Source organism: Corylus avellana, chromosome 3 (genome assembly GCF_965113065.1).
Source record: "Corylus avellana chromosome 3, dhCorAvel1.hap1.2, whole genome shotgun sequence".
In the NCBI taxonomy this organism is placed as follows: domain Eukaryota; kingdom Viridiplantae; phylum Streptophyta; class Magnoliopsida; order Fagales; family Betulaceae; genus Corylus; species Corylus avellana.
Window position 1 is genome coordinate 15,066,271 of NC_142492.1, and position 21,412 is coordinate 15,087,682.

The 21,412-nt window shown below is 37.1% G+C and overlaps 1 protein-coding gene across 1 annotated transcript; it reads left to right on the forward strand.

Moving 5' to 3' along the window:
• The first annotated feature begins 14,551 nt into the window (after window positions 1-14,551).
• Window positions 14,552-20,218, forward strand: LOC132174736 (endoglucanase 6). The gene is made up of 9 exons (XM_059586393.2): window positions 14,552-15,056; window positions 15,146-15,358; window positions 15,627-15,827; window positions 17,107-17,196; window positions 17,568-17,732; window positions 18,359-18,643; window positions 18,740-19,088; window positions 19,199-19,267; window positions 19,434-20,218. Exons 1-9 carry the CDS (start codon window positions 14,877-14,879, stop codon window positions 19,730-19,732), a joined length of 1,851 nt encoding a protein of 616 aa, XP_059442376.2. The 5' UTR covers window positions 14,552-14,876; the 3' UTR covers window positions 19,733-20,218.
• Window positions 20,219-21,412: the final 1,194 nt, after the last annotated feature.

Here is a 21,412-nt window from a genome sequence, read left to right on the forward strand (position 1 = left end):
ACTCTTTATAGCAAAAGCTTTATTTTTAATCTTTTGCTAAAAGTGCGTTTTGATCATTTTTAGGCTTTTAGACTATTAAAGCGTTTTTAATTTTTTTTACCAAACTGGTATTTTTTTTCTTCAAACGAACTTTTTGAATGTTAAACACACTTTTAGGCCCATCAAACTCACACCCAAACATGCCCTAAATGTCGTTTTTCTATCATTTTCCCATACAATTGTTTGGTAGGGAAAACTTCATAAAATCTCCATAAAATTTTCATGCGTTTTGAAATTACATCTTTAATGTTCAAAAACTCTTAATTTAGAGCTTTAATCTTTCAATTTTTTGTAATAACCCCCTCAATTAAGATTTTTTGTTAAATCTTGTCAAAATACTCAAAATACCTCTATTTTTTTTTATTTTTTATTTTTATAAAAAATTACAAAGATTTAGGCGTATGTATTGTTGCAAATTCCGTTAAATCCTAACCAATGCCTAAATCTTTGCATTTTTTTTAATTTTTTTTTATTTGTTTATAATTAAAAAACTGAGATATTTTGAAAATTTTTATAAGATTTAACGAAAAATCCTAACGGATGGAACACATTATAAAAAATTAAAAGTTTGATACCCTAAATTGATAGTTTTTTAACATTGAGTAATAATACGTCAAAACGCGTGTAAGTTTAAGGGGGTTTTTTGAAGTTTTATCTCTCTTTTTTTTTTTTTCTTTTTTTTTTAAATATAATAATAAAAAAAATATATTTGAAAGAAAAACGGAAAAAAGACAAGTAGTTCTCATTGTAATTTGTTCGGCCGGCTTGCATAAAGATTGGCCAAGTTGGCAACGAACCATACAAAATAGAGAAATAAAACATTTTTAAAATTAAATGCCATGGTCACTACTTCACTTTCAAGATGAAAAATATTTATCAAATTGACTACATCTCACTTCTTTTCAAAACAATCAAAGATTCCTCCCATTAATTGTAGGACCCGTAACCTAAGTTAATTACAAGTCCAACTCATGCTCAATGTTTGACAGCATAACTACCTAGTTTAATCAAAATTCTCTTAAATCACTAATTATCTCAAAAATTATTTTAAACTAATAATAAATAATAAATAATAAATTTAATAATTTAATTAATACTTTTAGTGAAATAGAGAGTAAACTGTAAACTTAGGTTTCAAAGATATGGTATCTGCTATTGGGTTAAGAAGTTAATAAGTTGATTATTATTTTAACACATATTTGAAGGTGCAAATAAATCTGAAAAATTAGTAGGAGAAGCACTACATGTTCAATCTGATTGAGGGCTTGTTAGGGTGTGCGTTTAACATTTGAAAAAATCTGTTTGAAGAAAAAAGTATATGTTTGATAAAAAAAAAATTTAAAGCGCTTTTAAGGGTTAAAAAAGCCTAAAAATAGCTAAAATGTTTTTTTTTTTTTTTTTTTTTTTTAAACTTAACTTAAAAGCTCTATTTCTCAAACACAATCTCAAACATAATCTAAGCCTATAAAATAGCTAAATTAGGCGGCTGCCCTCTAGATGTAGAGTTGGTGACTAAGCAATATGAAATTTGAAATTTGAAATTTTTATAGGCTCTAATCCACCAAGCCAAATGGGAAGGATTGTAGCAATGTGAAGTGGAATGGGTTTGCATCAACCATTGTCTAATGTGAACGGACGAAATTTCAAAAAGAGAGCCTAATTCATGGAAAAAGCAACATATTTATGCAAAAGTCTTATTGCAGCCAACAAGGCTTTCCACTTGGAAAGCAAGCTAAGACTTCTTCTTGTCGTTTCTCATCTAAATATATGCATTTTTGTCTATGTAGTATGGGGTTTTGACAAATTGCTTCATGAGTTTTAAAAAGAGATTTACTCAATGAGATAGGCAAAAAAAGAAAAAATTAGTCAATGCTATTAAAAAAATTAATAGAATCTATTAATGTGCTAAAGGATTGTGGCGGAACCACTTCCATAGTCTTGGAGGTGATTTAACCATTCCCATGGTTTTGGAGGTGGTTTGACCACCCCCTTTAAGCATATGCTGGGATGACCAATTCACCCCATTGCCATTGAGAGTGGTTTGGTTGTCCCGTCTGGCCGGTCTTCATGTTGATGTGACACATTAATAAATTAAATCAATTTTTTTTAATTTTTTTTTTTACTTACTTCAAAAAGTGATTAATCACTTTTCAAAATTTAAAAAATTATTTGTCAAAACCTCAAACCATAAAGACAAAAAATTGCATTTACCCCCCTTTCAGACTTTGTATTTATTATTCTATCTTAATGCTTGCTTAGCACTATCTTGATCTCTATCCTATATATTAATACTGATATGATAATATTTAAGTTATTTAATTTTAAAATAATTCTTATAATTTTTTTTAAAAAAAACAATCAAAAATAAAAACTTAGTCTGAAGATTTAAAGAATCTTCATCCTAATTACTTAAAAAAGAAAAAGAAAAGAGCAATCGACCTATAGGTCCTATACCACTAGAGTCTAGAGAGTTACCGTGGTTTCTTTCGGGGAAGGCATCACGTGGATCACTTTAAAAAATAACCGCCGACAACCGGTGACTGCATCACTGGGAACTGTTGCCGTGGCCGTTACAGAACCGGCGCCAACCGGTGATTCCGGAGCCTTGCCTCTTTGACCTGTTTGACGTGTCAGGTTGTTCTTTATTTATTTATTTCACATTTTCCAATTTTCAATTTCTACTTTTTAAAAAGCAGTAAAGTTAAAAGAAAAAATTTATTTTTTTCGGCGGAGACCGTTGATTGCGGTTGAGAATAAAGCGCTCTGACATGGGACGTATCTTTTTGACCACACCTTCCTTTGTCATTTTTCTCTTCTTTATTTTTTGAAATTATTTATTCATTTTTCTTTTTGAAGTGACAAGTGTTGGGTAGACATTAATTACAGGAAAATTTCCCAAACCTTCCCTGTAACAATATTTTTACCCGTCACTGTCGGTGGACATGGACCATGAATTCCAGATGTTGGTGCGTGTGATTTGTCGGGTTGTAGGGTTTTCGAATCCTTGTTACAGGTCAATCTTCTGTAAAATGTGATCATTTTCCACAGAGTTTATGATAATAAATTTTATTTTATTTTATATTTTTAAAGTTTTGTGACTAATCATTGGCAATATTACTAAATGTAATTGTCCCCTCTAGCTTATAATAATATGTAAGAGCTGTTGTATATGGTACTCAGAGCAGAGAAAAATGATGTGCCTTTAATTCTCAGTCAAGATTAACAAACAACAAACAACATGATTATTATGTGGACTATTGGAGATGTACATCTGGCTTATTTGACACTAGAAAGGAAATTTCCAGACTGGTACAACACCAATCAAATACATTTCCAATACTCTTTCATGAAATATATTTACGAGAAAAAAAAAAAAAAAAAAAACTCTTTCATGGCGTTCAGCACATGCGGGGGGAATTCTTCTAGCGTTTTTTTAACGTACGCCTTTAATTGCTTTGTTTTTTCTTTCGTAACAAACAACAACTAAATTAACGTCGAGAATGGTTGATGTTTTGTAGTATCATGCAAGGATATATTACTCGCCCATATGGGTGTTTGTTTTGCTCTAAGGATGTCACTTGTTCACTTGTAGAAATTTTGGGTTTACATGTAGCCCGCTTTCCGTCCGAAAGGCACTATTATTAATTTGTTAGGATCGATAATTTTTTTTATGATTTGAAAATTTTACATGAAATTAATAAATTAGAATTGTTTGGTTTGGTCTGCATAATTAAATTAGTTCGATTAATGTTATGTTACCCAAAATCAACATGCACTCTTAGATTATGAACTTATTTGTTGGGTTTCTTTAATTCAGACCAGTAAATGTAAACCTAAAAATATGTTCTTTCAATACATGTTCTGTAATAGTGATGAGTAATGACAAACTTTCAGGCACCCCCAACTCCTTTTTCTACTTTTCGTGGCTTAGTTATGGCCTGACTACCTCATAAATCTGCATTGGTTAATAATAACTTTGAAGGAAGGGTTAATTTCCTGGTTGTTGGGTGTATCAATTTTAACTATTAATTATATATATCTTGGAGTTAATTCCAGTCAGAAAAGCTACAAGTGATGTCATTTGATGTTAGATAGATGTTTTAATAAGAAATCTCTAAAAGAAAACAACTTTTTAATGCTATATTTTTATGTTATTATATGGTTGATAATTTTTGATATAACCTATGAACTTAACATGAACTTGACACAAAACTAAATAGTTAGAGTTTAGTATAAACGGGTTCGGGTCATAAGACTCATAAAGGAGTTGACTCGCTTTAATTTGTTTAATAAACAGATCATAGACAGATTGACCTGCTTGATTATTTATAATAAATATATATTGAAATGGATCAAACTTGTCGTGTTAGATTAGATCAAACTAGTTAAACAGGTTGATCTGTTTGTGACCTGTTTATTAAACGGATTGTGTTGGGTAACTCATGAGTCATGTTTGAGTTTAAGAGTTTGACTCGTTTAGCTAAACGAGTCGAGTTCAAGTTTATCTTTATTGGGTCGATAGGTCAAAGAGATCAACTCGCCAACTCGTTTTTCAACCCTAATTATATTGCCCGTAAAAAATTATTGATCTAAAGACTGATTAGATGTTCATTATGCAGTCTACTTAATAATGCTTAAAATATTTGAAGAAGGCAAACAAATTGGGCAGAGCACATGGGGTCCGACCAGCAAAGTCATAATTAATTTCTCCATGATTATTGGATGGGGGAAAATAAGAAAAATTATTGTCCGTCTGATCATTTGAACGACGTTCAGAGACCCTGATAGGCTGATATCCAACCGCAATAAAGCATTCTGCTGGGTAGCAAGAAATTAATGGGCATTGTACCTAAAAAAACGAAACACTAATAAATAAAGATGGCTTTCTGGCGTTACAGACGGTCCTGATCATCCACCACCTTCTTCACATGTTGTGATGTTACTTGCCACGTGGCCACGTTCAGAGTCTTTATCACCCTTAAACCGACACGATTTGCTTGGAAACTGACGGTGAGGATTCATCTTTGAGGGCTTGGTAATTGAGACCAGCACACACGTTTAAAAACCCTCATGTTTTGCTTCTATTGGTGTTGGTGTAAAGTAATTACTAGTCATTATGAGCACAGCACAGCACAACAATAATTATATTAATTAGCAAGGAAAAATAAATAAACTGTAAAATCAGTTCTTGGTTTACCTTACCATTAATTTTGAGAGTTCATTGGACTATAAAAAAAAAAACTTGACAAATTTGGTTAATTTTTAGTTTTTTTTTTTTAGTTTATATATATATATTATGAGTGACACATGTCATAATTTTATTAGCTATAAAGTGACACTAATGAAATTCACAAAACTTTTCAATGACATTTGACAACTGAGTAATTTGTTATTTATGAATACGACAAAGAACTCTCACAACATTTTACTATAATAGGAATCTAATAAGAAGAGTGATACACACTCTTTTTATTTTTTTTGTGATCATGTCGGTTTGCTACAGACGTGTGGGGAGTAAGCGGGAGATTTTTTCCAGAAATCTACATTATTGGGGGAAAATTTTCTCCACTTAGGCTCCGTTTACTTCGACGTAAAATGGTTTTCAGAAAATGATTTCAGCATTTTACAGTGTTTACTTCGACGTAAAATAGTGGTCAACGGAAAATATTTTCCTTTTGACCGAAAATTCTTCTTTAATTTTGGAAAATGGTTTACGGTTTTGAAAATCGTAAACTATTTTCTGACTGTGAACATCTCATTCTTAAATCGATGGACCTTGCCAAAACTCGCCCAGAACCTCGCTAGGACTTGACCGGGACTCACCCAGGACCCGCTCGGGATTGCGCCAGGACCTGCTAGGGAGTTGACCGGACTTGAACGGGACCAGCTTGGACTTGACTGAGATTGGATCGGGACTTGCCGGCGACCCGCCTGGGACTTGATTGGAACTCGCCCGTGACTTGCTCGGGACCCGCCTGGGACTTGACCGGGACTTGCCTGGGACGCCGCCGGGACCTACCCAGGACTTGACCGGGACCTCGCCGGGACTTGACTGAGACTTGCCTGGGACCTGCCCAGGAGCTGATCGGGACCCGCTCGAGACTTGATCGGACTTGCCCTGGACTAGGCCGGGACTTGATAGAGACCTAGACAAGGCCTACCCGGGACCCCGTCGGGACTTGACCGAACCTGTCCAGGACTTGCCCGGTTGGGTCTTGGTCAAGTCTCGACGGGGTCTTGGTCAAGTCCTGGACAGGTCCCGGGCTGGTCCCGGTCAAGTCTCGGCGGGGTCCCAGGCAGGTCTCAGTTAGGTCCCGATCAAGTCCTGGGCAGGTCCAGACGAGGTCCCGGATAAGTCCTGGTCAAGGCCCGGCGGGGTCCCGGGCATGTCCCCGTCAGGACCTTATTGGAAAAAATATATATATAAAAAATTATTTTTCGTGTGCGCGGTAAACGCCGTAAAATGTTTTCGATAGAATACATTTTTAGGGAAAATCGCTTTCCTAAAAATATTTTCCTACGGAAACCATTTTACGTAGAAGTAAACGGAGCCTTAGCCGAGGGATTGTACCAGACATGCAACCGGGATATGCTTCCTTTATTTCTTGAAACTGCCAGGAGGATTTGGCTCCGTCAAAACACATGGGTACACGAGGGGTTATTCACCCATCCTACTAAGGTTGTACATGTAGTATCTATGGCCATGGAAGATTTTCACGCGGCATAATTAGGGGAAGAGGAGAGTCAGGAGGTGCGGGAGAAGGCAAACCAAAGTTGGAATAAACTAGTGGAGGGGTGGTTTAAAGTAAACTGTGATGCAGTTCTTGATCAACAGAGGGGATGTGTGGGGGTGGGCATTGTGGTAAGGGATGATGAGGGGAAGGTACAGGCTGTGAGAAGCTTCACGAAGAAAGGAAATCTGGAACCAAGTGCAGCGGAGGTAGTTGCCACTTTTTACGGGGTCTCTTTGTGTCATGCTATGGGCATTCATAACATGTTCATGGAAAGTGATGTGAAGATGGTCATTGATGCTCTTGAAAGAAAGTAAGGAAAAACTTGCTTTTGGGCAGAATAATCTCTGCTGCTTTCTCATTGAGCTTAAATAGAGAATAGTTATAATTGTAGTTGATCACATCAAGCTAACAAGTTAATTTTGATGTGATAAGATAATAAACTAAGAGGGTTAATACAAAAGGGAGACTAATTACAAAAGAGAATTATCTACAAGAGATTTGGTAGAATTGATCTATTTGTATTTAATAATAATACTATAAGTAGGAGTTTCTATAGAATTAGATAACTCATAGCCTTTCTGGTTCCGAGGAGCAACCAGAGAGGCTCGTCTGCAATCTCATCTAGACGAGATTGCAAACAAGAGCAACAGGAGAGGCTTGTCCACAATCTCGTCCAGACGAGATTGCAGACGAGAGGATCACTGGGAGTCACAGACAAGCTCGTTTGCAATCCCGTCCAGACGAGATTGCAGACGCGAGATATTCTGCTGCTCTTCCTTAGTAGCCCCCCTCAAACAGATGGGACGAGAGATGACCATTAGTTTGTCTCTAAGAAACATGAATCGTGTGGATGTGAGACCTTTTGTAAAAATGTCTGCACATTGATCTGCTGTAGAAATGTAGGAGGCTGCTAGGTCTTTATGAATGATCTTTTCTCTGATGAAATGGTAATCAACTTCTATGTGTTTGGTGCGTGCATGGTAGATAGGGTTAGAAGCTAGAGCAATTGCCCCTAGATTGTCACATCATAGCCAAGGGGGTGTATTAAGCACAATATGTAATTCCTTAAAAAGCATCCTTAACCAAGATATTTCAGCAGTGGTGATAGCCATTGCTCTATACTCTACTTCTGTGCTAGACCTAGATACAACTGGCTGCTTCTTAGCATAACAAGATATTAGGTTAGTCCCAAAGAAGGCACAATACCCTGTGGTGGACCTTCTGTCAAGTGGATCACTTGCCCAATCGGAGTCACAATAGGTATGTATTTGAAGTGGTCCAGGAGTGAAGTGTAAACCATGGTCTGGAGTCCCTTTGAGATATCTTAGTACTCGTTTGGCAGCTTAAAGATGGGCAATGCAGGAATTGACAAAGTAGGCAATGTCTGGCCTGGTAAGAGTGCAGTACTGTAAGACTCCAACAATGCGTCTGTATGCAGTAGGGTCTGGTAGAGCATCACCATCCATCTTTGTGAGCTTCTGCCCTGAGGTGCATGGAGCTACATACGGCTTAGCTCCAATCATGTTGACTCATGTAAGGAGATCAACTATGTATTTGCTTTGATTGAGATGTAGTCCAATCTTGTCTCTGAAAACATGGATGCCAAGGATGTAGGACAGGCAGCCTAGATCCTTGAATTTGAATTCTTGCTGCAAACTAGAAATAACTGATGCAACGACAGTGGAGTTAGTACTAGTAATTATAATGTCATCTACATATATTAGTATAAATAGATGGACTGAATCTCGATGAAGTATGAAGCGAGGGATATGTTTACTAAAGAGCCAATGAATCCTAGGTGAAGGAGAGCATGTGAGAGTCTATGAAACCAAGTCCTAGGCGCTTGTTTTAGACTATAGAGAGCCTTTTTGAGCTTGTATACATGACCAGGGAGTTTGCTGTCCACAAAACCAGTAGGTTGTTCCAGATATACTTCATCAGATAAGTGACCATGTAGGAATGCATTTGATACATACAGTTGTTTAAGTGGCCAATTGTAATGCACTACTAGAGAGAGAAGTATGCGTATGGTAGCTAGTTTAATGACTGGACTGAAGGTCCCCTTATAGTCTATTCCATCTCTTTGTTGGACGCCTTTAGCTACAAGTCTAGCTTTGTACCTCTCTATTGAGCCATCTACGTGCTGTTTCACCTTGTACACCCATTTATTCTTGATGATGTTGCATTTTGATGGTCTAGGACATAGAGTCCAAGTGCCATTTTCAAAAAGAGGTTGGATTTCTCTTTCCATAGAAGCAAACCAATAAGGAATGAGAGCAGACTTAGCAAAGTTAGTTGGGATTGGAGGAAAAATAGAGCTAGTAATGGCCATGAGAGGGTGTTTGGTGGATTTAAGAGAGTGGTATAGTTTGTAATCTAGAAAGGGTTTAGGTTTAGAAATTCCCGTTATTGATCTGGTAACCATATATGGAGATGAAGGTTCAAATGTGGAAGATATAATTTGAAGCAAAAAAGCATTAGAAGAGGGGACGGTAGGGTCAGGCTAAGATGATAAAGGTAAAGGGGGTTCATCATTCTGAGAAACAGATTCAGAAGGTAAGGCAAGTGACCAAAGGTTTGGGGATGAATTCTGAGGGGATAAATTCTGAGGTGTCCTTTTGTCATTAGGAGGTGCTGATGGAGATGGTATATTGGTGGGTAAGGTTATGGATGGAATGACAGTAGTATGAGCAATTTGGTCATTGGGAGGTGCTAATGGAGATGATATATTGGTGGGTAAGGTTATGGATAGAATGACAGTAGTATGAGCAGTTTGGTCATTGGCAGATAACTGAGATGAAATATTTTCAACACTTTCTAGTCTAGGTGGTGAAGCATGAATAGAAAGAAAGTGAGATGGATCAAGAGCCATACCTGATTGGAGAGAATCACCCCTTGCAAGAGTAGTAGTGGCTGCTTTACCCTTAGCAGGAAATAGCACTTCATCAAATACCATATGTCTAGAAACCTAGATTCGGTTGGAAGTGGGATCAAGACACTTATACCCTTTTTGGTTTGAGCTGTAACATAGAAAGACACATTGTTTGCTTTGAAACTCTAACTTGTGTTTGGTGTAAGGCTTTAAGAGAAGATAACATGCACAACCAAAGGTTTTTAAGAAGGTATAGTCAGGCGTTTTTTTGAAAAGTTTGTGAAAGGGACTGAAGTTATTGAGAGTAGGTGTAAGTAATCTATTTATGAGATAAACTGAGGTACTAACAACTTCTACCCAATAGTTTGGGGAAATATGTGATTGAGCTAAGAGGCTTAGGCCAGTTTCTATGACATGTCTATGCTTTCTTTCTGCAATGCCATTCTATTGGGAGGTGTGTGGACATGTTAACCTATGAAGGATTCCATTGGTAGATATGAAGCTTTTCGAATTTGTTTGAGGTGTACTCTCCACCACCATTGGTTTGGAGTTGTTTGATTTTGAGAGTGAAATAGTTTTCAACAAGACATTTAAATTTGATACAAGCATTAAATACATCAGATTTGTGTTTTAAGAGTGAACAACCATGTATATCTTGAGAAATCATCTATAAAAAGAACATAACAAGTGCTTCCATTTATTGACTAAATTGGGAAAATCCACACATCATTATGAATAAGCTCCAAAGGAGCATAAGAAATTTGACTAAAATCAGAAAAAACTAATTGTTTGCTCTTGCCTAACTGACAAGAGACACAAAGGGACTGACTTGACTGAATTGAAGATATTGGAAGTTGATGCTTATTGAGAATCTGCTGCAGAACAGGTTTATTGGGGTGACCTAATCTATTGTGCCATATTGAAGGAGGTACTTTGACTCCAATGTGGCAAGTGAGAGCTCTCACTTTGTTTCCGGTGAAGTGCTGCAGCTGAATAGGGTAGAGACCATCCTTACTGGCCTTCTGCAGGAGGATCCTTCCTGTGAGGTTGTCCTTAATCAAAAAATAGGTTGGTGTTAGTTTAAACATACAATTGATATCACAACATAATTTATTTGTAGAGAGAAGGTTTGTAGCAGCATTGGGGCAATGTAAAATGCCATTAAGGTAAAGCAAGGAATTTAAGGTGGGAAAAGAGGAGAAACTAGTATGGAAGATACTGAGCCCACTATCATTACCTATTGTCACTGTCTCATTGCCCTTGTATGGTTGCTGTATGTTCAGTTTGTCTAAGTCAGGTGTGATATGAATGTTAGCCCCACTGTTTACTAACCAGTGATCCTCATCTTCTAGAGCATTGGATTGAAATGCTATCGTAGCAAGGTTTGATGGTGGATGGCGCCCTTGGAAAGCAAAGTCCATTTTGTTAAAGCAGTCGAGAGCTTGATGGTTAACTCTGCCACAAATTTGGCATGGAGTTTTGTTTGCTGCAGAATTGCTGGAGAGGGCTCTTTTGTTTGGATTAAAGCTGGTGGATGATTTGGGAAACGATCTGCCTTGAGGTTGTCTAGAAAAGAACTGGTTTGATAAGCCTTGAGGAGAGGCCGGTGAAAAGGCCCTTTTTTGATCAAGGTTCTTGTTGGCATGAAAGTTCCTTTTGAAGTTGTTGAATCTCTGCTTAGGTTAAGTCCTCTGGGAGAACATAGCAAAGGATGAGTGTTCTGCAGTGGTTGCTTGGTGCTCAAGCAGTTGCTCATGTCCAAGGAGTTGAGAATGGAAATCTTCAAGTGTCATTGATTTATCCTTTGTTAGCATGGAAAAAGTGATGACAAAAGGATTGTAGTTTGGACTAAGTCTTCCTATGATGTTCTGAGATAGAATGGCCAGCAATTGTTAGCTAATTTGATAGGGATTTAGCCATGCAAATGAATGTAGTACATGTCTTGGAGCCTTTGCCTCAAGGTTTGTAGCTAATGCCTTAAGGTTTGTAGCTAATGCCTCAATTGAGTGATATGGGAACGGGGGATGGAGATGCATAGCGAGTGGCCAATGTTGATCATACTTGTGCTGATGTTTTGTAGCTATAAATCGTCTGTATAATCTGGGCAGTCATAGTTGCAATAAACCAATTGAGAATGCACTAGTCTTTCTTCTCCCAGAGAGTGTATTCTAGATTCAAGACTTCAGGTAGTGTCTTGTCAGAGGGTGCGGGAATGAACTTTGGTGGGCATGGCTCAGAGCCATCAACAATTCCCATCAAGCCATTGGTCTTTATAATGGGTTTGAAATGAAATACCCATCCTAGATAATTGTTGTCATCCAATTTGGATTGACAAAGGTGTGAAATATTGGGCATAGAGAAAGCAAGAGTAGAGGAGCTTGATTCGGCCATGGAAGGGTAAGAAGAAAAATATATAGCGAGGGTATATAGAGAAAGTGTTAACCGAGAGGCTCTGATACCATGAAAGAAAGCAATGAAAAACTTGCTTCTGGGCGGAATAATCTTTAAATAGAGAATAGTTACAATTGTAGTTGATCACATCAAGCTAACAAACTATTCTTGATGTGATAAGATAATAAACTAAGAGGGTTAGTACAAAAGGGAGATTAATTACAAAAGAGAATTATCCACAAGAGATTTGGTAGAATTTATCTATTTGTATTTAATAATAATACCATAAGTAGGAGTTTTTGTAGAATTAGATAACTCATAGCCTCTTTGGTTCCGAGGAGCAACCAGAGAGGCTCGTCTGCATATGCTGCTGCTCTTCCTTAACAGCTCTATTGGCTATGGAACAAAATGGGAGTATGTATGGCCATGTTGTGGAGGATACAAGGGTGGTGCTTAGTTATTTCACTTAGTGGCAGTGTGGTCATATATGTCTCGATGGTAATAAGGTTGCTCATGTTTTAGCTAAGGAGGCCATAACACATGTCGTTGATACAACCTAGTGGGATGATACCCTGGGGAATATTGTTGATACTGTAAGGATTGAACAATCTACTCGTTCTTGATTTTTATCTCTTAATGAGAAGCATGAGAATGATTATTTTTTCAAAAAAAAAATCAATCTGAAGCAAAATGCTCTATCATACAGTGCCAAATATACAAGTTGAAAACTTTATGGCCCCAACACTATCTATAGCATACCCAATAGCCTCTAAAGCTATTACAAAACAACACATTAGAAATGTCATCTTCATAATCAATATATAGATCTGCTGCATAAACCGACGAATCACATATCTAGTCGCTGTCTCTTTCATCAATGACAATTTTTTCATAAACTTGATAACTCCTCAATCATTAGTCAATAGTTTGCTCCTAGAAAAGAACCAGAAGAAAACAAAAGACTTACCGGAAACTATTCCGTTATTCTTAAGCAAAACTTAAGAAAATAACAAATTCAAGACCTGTTGTAGTCAAAGCAACAACAGACTTGTCTTATTCAAAAGCAAAAACAAAAATACAGAATAATAATAGTAATAAAAAGTAAAAAACACCTTACTCCCAATGGCTGGTACAAGAATGATGCATAAAGGCTAGAGACTGGAAGAAGGGCTGGGCGGCGAGCACGGTGAGTGGTAGCATGGATGGACAGAACTGATAGATAAAGCCAGATTTGATTCTGAAGAAAATAAATTTAAAAACTCCATTAGAACTTGGGGGGGGGGGGGGGGGGGTGTTGGAGGAAACCCTCCTCCCCTGCTGCTTAGGTTTTTTTTTTTTTGGAACAATAGCCGTGTACAAAACGGTACACATTATGTTGAGTAGTGTTCATTGTCAACTAAAACTTATTATTTGATGAAATAACAATAACAATACATAATATCTAATAATGATTTTCATTATCATATTAGAGAGTAAACACGTCAAGAAAGTTGCAAAATGCGTATGCAACAATATTCACTTCATTCTTTTTATACATTGAGATCCCACAATTTATTTTCTTGAGTTGCTTGAATTTTACACCATCTAAAACTGGTAAAACTTACTATATGTGGTTTTAAGCTGTTAAAATTTTTTATAAAATTTCGCGGAATTAATTAGTGGGATCCTCATCCTCTTTCCCTAGAGTATTGTGAAAAAGCAAATGGTAAAAAGGCAAAGTGAAAGATGCACAACTCCCAAAATCCCAGCACCATGGAACTTTTTACAAGCCTTAATTCCCTTCACATTCATACATGGTCCAAAAGGTACACATGTGATGGGAAAACGAAATTTCGAAAAATGGTAACTTCCCAACAAGTTACAAAGTACAACAACCACAGGGAGGAAAGATCCCAAAGAGGGAAGTTTGGGGTATTATCACTAAAAATTCTGGAAGCATTTTCCTGGCCCATGAAATGATGAACAAACTTGAATTTCAGTAATTTAATCATACCATTAGGGTAATAAAAAAATAATTGAATTGCACCTCAATGGTTGAACCTTCTTTTTTTTCCTCAAGACTAATTACTTCTAGTAATTTGGTAATCATTGCCTCCAAGGCCTGTTTAAGCCACCCCACCACCCCCCACAACACTTTTTTTTTTTTTTTTTAACAAAAATATTAATAAATAACACAAAATACAAAATACTTACCTAAACAAAAGATACACCCAAAACAAATTATTGAAAATTATTGGGAACTTTTGGGCAGCATAGATAATTGAAAAAAGTTTGGTGGCCAAAAATCAAGTTTAAGAATTATTTTAGTTACTGTTTTACTCTCTTGTTGCTTTATGGGCAGTAGTAATTATATTTTTCTCTTTTTTGCATAAATACATTAAATCCGCACCGACTATTCAGTATAGAGCCAGGGACACCCACATGACCCTGTTCTTTTCACAACTGTTTCTAGCCCTCAAAAAGAGAAATATTATGAAAAGAAAAATAAATTAATTGTAATTTATCTCTCTTTTGCCGATTTCTGGGCACTTGGTACCTTCCCTTGCTCAATATATAGACCCTAGAGCTCCTCTCCTGCTCCCACTCCATACTCTCTCTTTCTCTCCAAGCCTCTCTTCCACTCTTTCTTAGTGGGTTTATCAGAAATTTTAACTGATAAATCATACCAACATTGCCATTTTTCTTCTATTTAATCCACATTTCTGTGGGGGGGCTAGCGAAGAGTTAAAGGGTTTGTCTGTTTTTTGTTTGTTTTTGTTTTAGAAGCTTGGAAAAAGAAAAAGGAAAATTCTCAGATCAGAGTGTTTCTGCATTTGTGTTTGTGTTGTGGTATTGTCAAAATGAAGATTTTAATGCTTCTGCTTATTGGGCTTCCTTTTGCTTTGGCTGGCCATGACTATGGCCAAGCTCTAAGCAAAAGCATTCTCTTCTTTGAAGCTCAGAGATCTGGTTTCCTTCCCCACAACCAGAGAGTCACATGGAGAGCTGATTCTGGTTTGCATGATGGCAAGACTAGTGGGGTGAGTTAATATTTCATTATTTGATTCCTGTTGTTGAAACTTGAAAATATGGGTTAATAAATTGTTGCAATATGTTTGAAAATATGCAGGTGGATCTGGTCGGAGGGTACTATGATGCAGGGGACAATGTGAAGTTTGGGCTTCCCATGGCATTCACCATAACAATGATGTCATGGAGCATAATCGAGTATGGGAAGCAAATTGCTGCCGGCGGTGAGCTTGGCCATGCCATGGATGCTGTGAAATGGGGCACCGACTACCTCATTAAAGCTCACCCTGAACCTGATGTTCTCTATGGAGAGGTACCTATACCTCTCACTTTTCAAGTCCATAGCTTTATAGCCTTTATTCTCTTCCAACGGTCCATCTTACCCCTCCTTTTGTAGCTTTCATTTCTTAAATATTATATGTATTATTTTGATTAATCTTTAACATAAGTAACAATTTAAAAAAATGTGTCCAAAATTTTACGAATTGGGCTTCAACCCATTTCCTGAGAGTGATTTTTGAGTATAAAAACGGAATAATTTCTTAGTTTTATTGACGGCTTGACATGTGGGTCCTGATTAGGTGGGAGATGGGAACAGTGACCACTACTGCTGGCAAAGGCCGGAGGACATGACCACCGACCGCCGAGCCTACAAGATCGACCCGAGCAACCCCGGGTCGGATCTCGCTGGAGAGACCGCCGCCGCCATGGCCGCCGCCTCCGTCGTCTTCCGCCACTCCAACCCCGCCTACGCCAACGAGCTCATCACCCACGCCCAGCAGGTTTCAACCATTCTCTTACTATTCTCTTTGAAAGCCTTCTCCGTAGTTTTTAATCACAAAAAAAACACAAAAATGGTTGAAAGAACATAAAGTTGTACTTCCAAACTGTGGGACCACTCCGCGGTGTGTGCGGCGCGTGTTAGCCAGATGTGGTGGGGTATCGTCGGCTGAAATGACGGGGTTCAGTTTCAGCCTTTCCGCCTGACCGGCGGTTCGCGCACGATAGCATGCCGCTCGGAGTTAATTAGGGAGTTACGCTGGTCGCTGAGCAATGGGCATCTTTTTTGTCAGAGTGGCCAGCGTTAGAAATTACCGCGGCATTTATTGCACGTTCTGACAATCACCCAGCTTTTACTGTCGTTTGTTTTAAACTAAATTTCAAAATTAATTAGTTAATTGGGATTTAATGTTATTTAAATTTTTTTAAATAATAACAATATAGTTTGTACCATTAGATCTATGAAATATATTTTTTTTAAAGAATTTATATTAAAAGCACTAACATTTTCCAACCCAAATTATATATAGGATGACTTAATGGATAGATGTACATGTTTTTTATATTAATATTAATAAATAATTACCATGGGATATTTAAGACTATGAATTTAAGTAGTTTTTAAATAAAAATAAGATTTTGGGTCGGATATTGTTGCTTTCATCACACATCATGAATATAGTACATGACCTTTTCAATGGACGGCAAAAGGAAGTTGCAAAGATTTGGACTACTTATTAATATTCATATTCGTTTCCTATTTGTGACTATTCTTTGATACCCTCTTTTTTATACAACTTGTGAAAAGATAAAATAAATTTCTTTTTATTTTATTTTTTGAGAAAAAAGAAATAAAATTAGTAGAAGTGAGAAGTAATAAATAGGGATAGATTTATAAACCCTATGTGCGATCTACTTGTCCCAAAGATGAGATGAGCGTTGAAGAGGGGACTTAATTATTTTAGGAGAATCTGGACCTACCCGAAGCGATGTCGTTTTTTCAATTAATAGTGGGTAAAAAAATTTCGGCGCACAATATGGATCGTGAGGGGACAGTTTTTCCCGTCTATCACGGGTACTGTCTGCTTGCCGTACGGATCTTTCGTACTCAGATCTCAACCGTCCACATGTAAGGAAAGTGCGAAAGAAATTGTCTTGTCACTGTACACTGTCGGTGCACACGTTCCTAATCCCCAAACTGCCCTTTTACTTTTGGTGATATTACATGTGCACTTTCCTAAATCCTAATTTTCAAAGGTGGTTCCTTTTTTTGGTTTTCAGCTGTTCGATTTTGCGGACAAATACAGAGGCAAATATGACGGCAGCATTAGCGTGGCCCAGAAGTACTACCGCTCTGTCAGTGGCTACAATGTAAGTTGACAACTCTTTTTAACAACAATAATAAATAATAGAGAAAGAGATTTCCAACAATAAATATAAGAATTTTTATGGGATTGATTTTTCTGAACAAGTTTCGAACGGTTCACCTATCTTTTTGGGTGAGTCTCATAGAAATTCTATTGTATTTATTAGCTGGATTAAAAATAAAAGAATTGTTATGAGACCAACTTGTCTGAGCAACTTTCGGACAGTTGATCCACTTGTTTGAGTGAAAGTCTCATAGAAATTCTATCATATTTGGTCGGATTACAAATTGTTGGAGATGGAGCTCCCAATAAGAGTGTATTGAGGGTGTGGTGGTATATGTTTTTCATTGAATTTATGTTGTTGGGTGTGTGCAGGACGAGTTGCTTTGGGCTGCTGCATGGTTGTACCAGGCTACTAACAACCAGTACTACTTGAGCTACCTCGGCAACAATGGTGACTCCCTTGGGGGAACCGGATGGGGCATGACTGAGTTTGGTTGGGATGTCAAGTATGCTGGTGTGCAGACACTTGTAGCCAAGGTATTGCTCCATCAAACTCAACTTTTACTTGCTCATTTTGCTTTTAGACTATGTTGCATTCCAATATTGAATTACTGAATTACAGTCTCGTTTCACCACGCTTTTTAGAGAGTGTATTTTTTGCTTTTTAGTTAAAGAAATGTTCGGTTGTGACGTAAATGTGAAAGTAGTTTTGAATGTTTTATTACTATTTTGTAATTTGAGTTGTTTATTGATGTTTTTGCTTCTTCGCTAAAAATTATAAAGCTCAACCAAAAAACATTGTCAAAGGAGACCGTTATATTTGAGATTTCATGCGATGTGCATTTGTGAAGTCTTTTGAGTGCTATGTTTATTAAAATTTTTGTTTTCTGTTCTTAAAACCGAAAAAAAGAAAAAAAAAAAAAAACCTTTACAATCAACTCAAAATACAAAACATTCTTAAAAACACAAAATAGTTTTAACCTTTTACGGCATTAGAACACATTTCTAGTGGTTAACTTGTTATGGGAGTCCATTTTCTAACAATTTGTTTGTCAAAAACCTCAATCATGCAACTAACGCTTGTTTGTGTGAATGATTTTTTAGCAAATTGCAAAGTTGTGAAGTTGTTGAGTGGGGAGGCAACTAACTTTTTTTTGTTGCAGTTCTTAATGCAAGGCAAAGCTGGTCGCTATGCACCAGTGTTTGAGAAGTACCAGCAGAAGGCAGAGTACTTCATGTGCTCTTGCATTGGAAAGGGCACCCGTAATATTCAGAAGACTCCTGGTGGCCTTATCTTCCGCCAGAGGTGGAACAACATGCAGTTTGTCACAAGTGCCTCCTTCCTAGCCACTGTCTACTCTGACTATCTTTCTTCTGCTGGAAAAAACATCAAGTGTGCTTCTGGCAATGTCTCCCCAACTGAGCTTCTCTCCTTTGCCAAATCACAGGTAATGCAATCAATCAAATCTTCTTCTCATTAAGGCAGCTGTTCTGATGCAAATTCTACAACTTATCTTATGTTAATGCAATGTTGAAACTCCCAGGTTGACTATCTTCTCGGGGACAATCCAAGAGCCACAAGTTACATGGTGGGATATGGTAACAACTTCCCGCGACAAGTTCACCACAGGGCTTCCTCGATTGTTTCCATTAAGGTTGACAAATCATTTGTCAGCTGCCGAGGGGGTTATGCCACTTGGTTCAGCAGTAAAGGAAGCGATCCCAATGTCCTTGTTGGCGCCGTTGTTGGTGGACCTGATGCCTATGACAACTTTGCTGATCAAAGAGACAATTATGAGCAAACTGAGCCTGCTACCTACAACAACGCTCCTCTTTTTGGCATGCTGGCACGATTAAGTGGCGGCCACAGCGGGTATAACCAGCTCCTTCCAGGTAATTAAATACACTATACCATGATCGTCGATTTTCTAAATTTCTCACCTTAATCCCATTGAGTTAATTATCATTAATAATGATTTCTGATGGACAAATTTTTCTTTCAGTGACTCCTCCAGCAACTAAACCTGTTGTTACCAAACCAAGTCCTGCGACTCAACCTAAACCGACTCCAGGTATCCCTTGGCGCCTCTTTTGCATGCATCTCTCTCTACATAATTTGAAGTATCTGTGATACACTCACGGGCCATGGACTTTACCAAATTGTTTTTGGGGCAAGCTTTAGTTCTTGTTAAAATGGACATTTGAAAATGAAGTCTAACCGAGGGACATGTTTTGCAGCATCTTCTTCTGGCCCAATTGCCATAGAACAGAAGCTGACATCTTCATGGAATGACAAGGGAAAAACTTACTACAGATATTCCACAATTGTCACTAACAAGTCTTCTAAGACTCTAAATTATCTCAATCTTTCAATATCAAAGCTTTATGGTCCATTGTGGGGCCTCACAAAGTCCGGTGATTCATATGCTTTTCCATCATGGCTCAACTCCTTGCCTGCCGGAAAGAGTCTCGAGTTCGTGTACATCCATTCTGCTTCACCGGCAGACGTCTCGGTCTCAAGCTACACTTTGGCCTAAGAAAGGAAGAAACCAAGTCAGGTTACCACAAAGGGAGGCTCACACAGTTTCTGGGGTAGTAATTTAAGAATTGTGCAGTTATACAAAATGCAGTCCAGAAAAAGTCTTTTTTTTTTTTTTTTTCCTTTTCAAACTTTTCTTCTTTACTTGTTGATTTGGGATCTTATTAGGGTTTTTAGATGAAAGTAGGTAAAAATAAGGCTGAAGGTTGGAGGAAGAAAGGTGTGAAGAGACGGTTTAAAATGTGTGCTCATCCTCTTTCTCCTCCACTTCATTACTTATAGAGTGATTTGGGAGAGGGGCAGTGAGAGAGTGAAGATTGAGAAGTGCAGAAAATGACTTCTCATCATATTTCAGTGAGTCTTTGTCTTTCTTTGTACTTCAAAGAAGCTTCGGTGTTACCTTTTTTTTGTTGTTGTGATGTTGTAAGCTTTGCAACATTTGTTGTTTGCCATATGAATATAGTTTGAGTAATGACATTATCTCTGTTTGCTTCTTATCTAGTTCAGAAATTATACCAACTTTGGTGTATGAATCTAGCTTCTTAGATTTCCTATGGAGTTGATGAATTTATCAATTCATTATTTTCTATTGTGCACATGGTGCAACGCCCCGGCTTTTCTATAAGTCATATAGAGGAATAACTCGTATTCTATGTGGCGCTATTACTTTTCTTTCCACACTTGTAGTGGAAGATTTTAAGTAAAAAAATTATTTTTCTTTTTTAAATTTCAAACTCACTTTCACAATTGACATAATATACCATAAATCTGGAGGGAATAACATCATAAAAACATATAACTTAATATCGTTACATAACCTTACATTACAATTGTCTTTGTACGTTTCTAAAGTGCTTCAGAGCCTGTTTGGAATTGTGTTTGACAAATAAAGTTTTGAAGTCAAAAAGAGCTTTTGGACAAAAGCTTCATTTTTAAGCTTTTGCCAAAAGTGCGTTTTGTTATTTTATAGGCTTTTTGGATGCTCAAAAGCACTTTTAATTTTTTTACCAAACGAGTATTTTTTTTTCTTTAAACGGGCTTTTTGAGAGTTAAAAGTACTTTTAAACCCATCAAACGCAATCCTAAATAGGCTCTAAGAGCTTGTTTGGGATTGCGTTTGAGAAATAGAGATTTTAAGTCAAAAAGAGCTTTTGGGCAAAAGCTTCATTTTTAAGTTTTTGCCAAAAGTGCGTTTTGACAATTTTTAAGCTTTTTGCACCCTTAAAAACGCTTTTATTTTTTATTTTTTTTTCTTCAAACGAACTTTTTGAGTGTTAAAAACACTTTTAGGTCCCTCAAATGCAATCCCAAACATGCCCTAAGACTACATGGACAACAAGTAGCTCATCAAAAGTTTAGGCCTTTCACTAATCAAGTAATGCTACGAGTTCCTCTTGTATCTCTAAGAATAATGTGGCTCTTAAAATTACCATTGGGCGTGTGATTGATCACAATTATATTTTGATCAAATGGTGATTTTAAAAGTCACCTCATTTTTGGAGTGACACAATATCAACTTCTAGAATTACTTTTGCCAACCTCATGGAAAGAGTTGGCTCAACAATACAAGCATAAAATTGTTCTTTAATTATATAGAAACTAATAAAAATATAAAGAGATTGAGGAAAAAGATGAAACAGACAGAGATTAAGCTAGTTCTACTTATATCCTACATCCA